The sequence below is a fragment of the Coregonus clupeaformis genome, chromosome 40 (assembly GCF_020615455.1).
Source record: "Coregonus clupeaformis isolate EN_2021a chromosome 40, ASM2061545v1, whole genome shotgun sequence".
Lineage (NCBI taxonomy): Eukaryota > Metazoa > Chordata > Actinopteri > Salmoniformes > Salmonidae > Coregonus > Coregonus clupeaformis.
In genome coordinates this window covers 13547985-13554263 of record NC_059231.1, presented here as the reverse complement: position 1 = coordinate 13554263, position 6279 = coordinate 13547985, and the positions used below count along the sequence as shown (strand labels likewise).

At 44.0% G+C, this 6279-nt stretch overlaps 1 protein-coding gene across 1 annotated transcript; it reads right to left on the bottom strand.

Moving 5' to 3' along the window:
• Nucleotides 1–250: 250 nt before the first annotated feature.
• Nucleotides 251–5802, bottom strand: LOC121554857 (zinc finger protein 148). The gene is made up of 7 exons (XM_041868566.2): nucleotides 5289–5802; nucleotides 4144–4455; nucleotides 3791–3922; nucleotides 3415–3538; nucleotides 3165–3248; nucleotides 2933–3051; nucleotides 251–2693 (listed from the first exon to the last, which is right to left on the bottom strand). Exons 2-7 carry the CDS (start codon nucleotides 4429–4431, stop codon nucleotides 1041–1043), a joined length of 2400 nt encoding a protein of 799 aa, XP_041724500.1. The 5' UTR covers nucleotides 4432–4455; nucleotides 5289–5802; the 3' UTR covers nucleotides 251–1040.
• Nucleotides 5803–6279: the final 477 nt, after the last annotated feature.

The window sequence follows — 6279 nt, the reverse complement described above, 5'->3', positions numbered from 1 at the left end:
AAAAGGTCTTACAGCAGCTATACTGTACATTATCAACAAGTGGACAACACTGCTTTCAGCAGTTATATAGCATGACTTTAAAAGAATCACAGAACTGTTATGTCGACATGGCATACGGTAACAGGGCCCGAATTCATAGGGCCTCAGAGTAAGAGTGCTGATCTAGGACCAGCCACCTTGCCTGACGACTCACCCTGAATTTATTTCCGCTGCTCTATCGATCGCTACATACATTCTGTCTGAAACGTACATCCTAGAAGTCGTTTGTGTGACTTCAAAATGAGGGGCGTTCTACAAAAAAAAAAAAAAATCAGCAATTGGGTCGTCTAACAAATCTAATCAGAGTATCAAAGGTGATAACGTTGTCATTTGGTTGGCGCTAGCCCAACCCATCGGTTTCTGGGACCAATCAGAAGGGTCAGAATTTGTTCGCATTCTACAAATCATCAGGGTAGGCAGGCAAATCCAGACTCATTGTGGAGAACAAACGTCAGTTGGCCGGAGCGATGTTGATGGGTAGCCAGGTAACCAGCCGGCCCCCTGTCCATATTGTCTTACTCATTATGATCTAAAAGGAAAAACTGATCCTAGATCAGAACTACTACTCCAAGACGCTTTATGAATAAAGGCCCAGATACCTGGTGAAAGTTAAAGCAACAAAAAGAAACGTGGAAGAAACATGATTAAAGTCGAGCAGAAAATGAAAACAGAAAAAATTATAATGTAAGAGTGATTATGCAACTAAATCCTTTTCATTACACCTTTGTGGCTTACATTTCTTAATTTATATTCTATTAAACCTCATGAGTGCTTTTTCCTCCCACAACCCAATTACATTTGGGAAAGTGATTCCTATACATATTTTCTATGTTAATGATTACCAAAATGTTCCATTTTAAATCAACAGAAAATTATATATTTTGTAATCACAAATGCTTTGAGCATCAGCCACCTTTGCAGTGTAACCTATTTTGGCAGAACAGAGGATATGTATATAAAAGTGCCTTCCGAAATGATCGCAGAAATAAATAAAAATATCCTCAACCAAACGTTTGACTCCTTGTAGCATCAGGGGAAGAGTTTAATTGAGACCTCGTCTCAAGTGGGAATTCAGAGAAGTCTGTTCCGTGACTTCGCAGACTGACTTGTCCATTGGCAATAGTAAATTGGGAGGTGATTCCAGAACGAGACGAGGCCTGGAACTGTGACCGGAAGTTCTGATCGAAGGTGCTGATTTGAAAAGTCTGATGCAACCCTTGAGCATCAGTCTTTTTCGAGGATGTAACTTCCTCCAGAAAGTCTTCGGTTGGCGACACAGCCGAGGGGGTCGTTTCGTCCCCCGAAAATGAGAAAGAATGTTGGGAATCCCCTACAAGGAGTCCAAAATGGGGTTTCTCCAAGGTAGAGCGTAGTGGAGAGTTCATCCCTGACCTACCAGTACCAGTGGTAAACCTGCTGGGGGAAGGGTACTGTTTCTCTGTGGAGAACAGAGGCTGGTTGGAGAGGCTGGGGCTCTCGGTGACAAAGGTAAGACTCTGGCTGCTCAAGTAGCTATCGTTCTGGCTGGTCCTCTCCAGTGCTTGCTGAAGGAACTTTGAGTACTCGTGCAGGAGGCTAGACTTCTCTGCTGGTGGGGCTTGAGGGTTACCTCCCAGGCTCTCTACCGGGCTGGCCTCAGACACATCCGAGGAGTTGATGGAGATGCTAGAGGTCACCTCCGTGTCGGCCACACTGAAGGAGATATCAGGTTGCCCATTGGCCTTGTTTGAGTAGTGGTCCAGGAGAGTCTGGAGAACCTCATCCGGGAGAACGTTCTTGTCGTGGCTGGACTTGATCTCGATGCTCAACGGCTGTGGTTCCAAGATGGTGGAGGGAACGGTTTCGTCGATGACACTGGCCACTGCGGCTTGTCTAACGGAAGGCTGGGACGTGATGCTGCTTACATTTAGGGCGTAATTGCGGTTGTTGGCCAAAGCGGCCTGCTGGAGATACCGCTTCTTCTTCAGGAACTGCATTGCGTCGTCGTAGTTTGTGCTGCTGGATGCTGGTTTCGTCTGCCCTCCTTGGAGAGCATCTACTGGCTCCAGGTCAGAGTTGGCCACATCCACGTCCAGAAGACCTTGTTTGTCCACGATCTCAAACGTGTACCTGGTGATTTTGCCATCTTCAAAAGAGGACAAAGGGGACAGACTCACAGGTAGTTCAGGTTCAGTTGGTTGCTTCAGACTCCTCTTGGGGACCTTCTTAAGGACCAGCTTGGGAGGATGAATCTCTTCAGAGGAGAGATTCTCCCCACCCAGCCCCAACCGCCGCTCGCCGGACGAGTCTGGAAGCTCCACAGAATAATCTTTCACCACATACTCATCTTTCACCACCTTGGAGGTAACCGCATAGAGAGGTAGACATTCAATTTTGTTCAGTCTTTGCTCCACCTCCTTATCCATGCCGCCAAGAGAAGCGACCGTGGCAACGTCTTCAGTGGCAGCAGCTGAGAGAGAGCATTGAGACTTGTCTGAAGTCTTCAGGCGTTTCTTCTTGGGCAGCGAGCACTCTTTGGCAGAGAAGCCCAGAGATTCTGTGTTGCACAGGAGTCCTCCATCTTTCCCCGCTGCTGCCGCCTTGTGGGCTTTCCTCTCCTTCATCTCATGGCACATGCGCCTGTGCTTTAGAACCCGGTCAGTTCTGGAAAAGAACTGTGGAAAACAATCTGAATGTTTGTGGCATACATGGGCAGTAGTAGAATAAATGTTTTTAAAGAAATGTCTGCATGCTATATAAACCAGTTTTAAACTAGTGATGTAGACTATTTGTGCTGTCTTGCGAACTCCTAAGGTCATTGTCTCTCATGGCAAACCATAGGAGTTGGCTATACAGCACAAACAGATATGGGACCAGGCCATTGAGATGTGCTTTGATAACACAAATAACCAACCTGGTGACAGTAGTCACATTGATAGGGCTTCTCTCCACTATGGGTCCTTCTGTGCCTCTCCATGTGGTATTTCTGAATGAACCTCATACCACACTCCTCACAGCGGAAGGGCTTCTCACCTGACAGAAAGTCAAAGGGACAGCTCATTCTGTGGGCTAGTAACATCGACATTCAACAGGTGGGATCTTTGACTACCATAGTTAAATCATAGCTTCGTGGGGCACTCTCTTACCAGTGTGGATTTTCTCATGTCTCTGGAGAAGGTACTTCTGTATGAAGCGCATATCACACTGGCTGCACTGAAATGGTTTCTCACCTGAAACCAAGTAAGTTGTTAAGTTTTACCATATTTTTCTTGCTTATATTCAATGGGAAATTGTGTTTGCCTACTTATTATGCAGACATTGTAACTTACAACATAGGGCCTAGGTCATGTTAATTTAATGTAAAGCAAGAGGCTTGACTGTCATAAGACATTATACCAGTGTGAATGAAGACATGTCTTTGTAGATGGTAGTTGGTTCGGAAGGCTGCGTTGCAGTGCCCACACACATGACACTTTGGACTCTGGAGACCCAGTGATCCATCCTCATTGATGGTGAGAATCTAAACAAAGAAGAGAGATGCATGGAAAGACAAGGATAAGAAATTTGTCAATTCACAATTTATTTACAACTGAGGCTGGGCCTTTATAAAAAAATAAAGTTTTCATGTTGGTAGTTTTGGCAACAGAATTTCTCAGGTGCCAATATAGATCTTTAATCTGGACAGAATATGCGATTATGACCTTGTCTCAAGCAATAATAATGATTTAAATGCTAAACGTATATAACCTGAGATCAATATATAAATTTGCACCTTGGCAGGAGAGCGCTGCTTTCGCTTCTTCTTCTTGTGACACTCGGTTGTGAGATCTCTGGGCTGTTTTCTATCTTTCTTCCCCAGCATCAGTGGATCAGAAGTCAGCTTCAACTCTTGTTTGATGCTTACCTACAAAACATTGTTTAACGTTTTAATTTCACTGATTAAAGTCAGAATGATTCCGCTCTCAATATGTGAATCTCAAAAGTCTTCAAAATGAAGACAGGGAGAAGAGAGAGGATAGAGGACGCAAGGAATGAAGAAAGACTTCAGATTCATCCAATGTCATGATTTACAGCATGTATGGTAAGAAGACTGGCAATAAGAATGTATGCATGATATGGACTCACAGGCAGCTTGTGAGAGAGTCTCTGCATCATTCCCCCTTCCCTGTCATTCTTCACAGTCTCCTCATGTACCACCATATCATCAGTTGGGATCAGGTCATGGGACACCATTGAAACCCCTGTCAGGTCATCGTCATCCTCTTCATCATCGTCTGCTAACAGGGGGTGGTGGGCTAACCCCCTCTCGCCCAGGGTCATGACGACTAGACCTCCACCCCCTATCCCCACCCGCTCATCCACTCCCCCACCACACTTCAGCAGCATCCCCTCCAGCTTCTCATCAATGTTCATCTTAACTTAAAGGGACCTACGTGTCTGTGGGGTCAAAGGAGGGCAGAAGTATTAGCTAACTAACTAGTTACTGTAACTTAGTTAGTTAAAGACAAAGAAAACATTTAGCTTTAGCTAGCAATAGGCTAATCACTCCAAATTGTTGCTACATTTACGAGGGGACATCATTGAGTAATCTCGGATTTAGCTGACAGTTAGCTAACGTTAGCTAACAAACAACCCCTTGAAAGATTATCAGCCAACTAAATAACTACTGTAGCCATCAACAAACCCGTTAAATCAAAATAACACAGCGAGCGTTAGCACTAAAACTAGCTAACGTTAGTAGGCTAAGGCTATTGTACATAGTAGCTAGGCTAACATATGTCGCTATAAAATAAATTGAGTGGTCAACTAGCTAGCTAGCTAAATAATCTACATACCTAGTAACCTAGCTAGATAGATGTTATGATTAGCTTTAGCTAGCTAGACAACTTTAGCTAAACAAGCAACACAACTAGCTAGCTAACGTTAGATAGCTATCAACAGTGTTGACAGGTAACATTAGCTAGCTAGCAGTAGCCAGTTAGCTAGCTTGCTAACTTGGTTAGCTGTGAATGACAAACGTTAGCTAGCTAGCTAGGCCTGATCGGAAACAACAACCCAGAACCTTGCTATCAGCTAGCAAAAACTCAAGTCAAGATTTAGTTAGCTACTTCTCGATTTGACTTGAGTGAAGCTAACGTTCGCTAAGGCACGGCAGAAAACTGTTCACAACTAGCTAGCTGGCTAGATAACGTTTCTAACCAAATATATGTTTTACTAACGTTAGCATTAGCTAAGCTAGCTAGCTTACGTAACATATTTAGCCTGCTTACCTGCTTTGGAGTCTAATAAGGTCGTTTAGCAGTCATGGTTTATCTGCAAAAGTGTATCCGCTGTGTGATATATGCCGCGAGAGAAAGAAACGTCACCGCATTTGGCCCAACTGCAGTGCAAGGGGATGTACGGTAAGTTAGCTGGTTTGCGTTTTGGGATAGCGCTGTCGCTCACCTGTAGCGAAGATTTTGTAAGTAAACCAAGATACACCACAGCCAGTCGTTTCCAATGGGAACAAATTAGTCATAGTGGGCAGAACACTCAAGGAGGTGGGCAGAGCCAAGCACGAGCTAGCGAAATCCTATTGGCGTGTTGTAGCATATATCTGCATATGTCCATTAGGGAACGCCTACTCTGTGAAGTGCGCGTGTGCAATAACTCAATCCCACTTTGCGCACCTTCTAAACAACGCGATTTTAAAAAACTTTTGCAAAGGGTAAAGTCTACGAATCTTAGTCCACTCTTTACATAACAGATAATAGTTTTGGGAACAGAAAACTGTTTTGAGATCAAATGTTTCATCGATGAGAAAATGTGTAGAATGTCGGCCAAAATCCCATCTCGTTCCATCTTCTCCCACTGCCCGCCATCGAGCTTTCTCTCACTACCATATTTGGTAGTGAGTGGAAACGCCAAGCGGATGCTTCATATTTATACATCCAGTGAAATATCGCTCTCATTATTCCATCTGTGCCTGTAGTGACTAGCGGAGCAAGCACTACAGTGTGTTCTGCAGCCCTTTTCTACATCTCTTTCGCGCGCGCACGCAGGACTAGAATATGACTACGCCACTATTTGTTCCCAAAACACGATGTTTCATGCATTCAAGAAACAATACTGTTTGACAGATAGTGATATACTCTTTGACAAAAAAGAAAACATTAAAGATTTGTTAAAGAACTCGCTATTAAATCAATTAACTAGTACACCAATTAACTCATAGTTACTACTTGAATCTGATTAGAGCACAACTGTATCACCTAAGTCACA

What these genes read in the sequence shown, in the direction of transcription:
- LOC121554857 (XM_041868566.2), bottom strand. Translation starts at nt 4,431, where the DNA reads ATGAACATTGATGAGAAGCTGGAGGGGATGCTGCTGAAGTGTGGTGGG. An exon ending in AGCAGCGCTCTCCTGCCAAG is followed by an intron (nt 3,539 to 3,790) that starts GTGCAAATTTAT and finishes TTCTTTGTTTAG; the next exon opens with ATTCTCACCATCAATGAGGA. An exon ending in AATGTGACTACTGTCACCAG is followed by an intron (nt 2,694 to 2,932) that starts GTTGGTTATTTG and finishes TGTTTTCCACAG; the next exon opens with TTCTTTTCCAGAACTGACCG.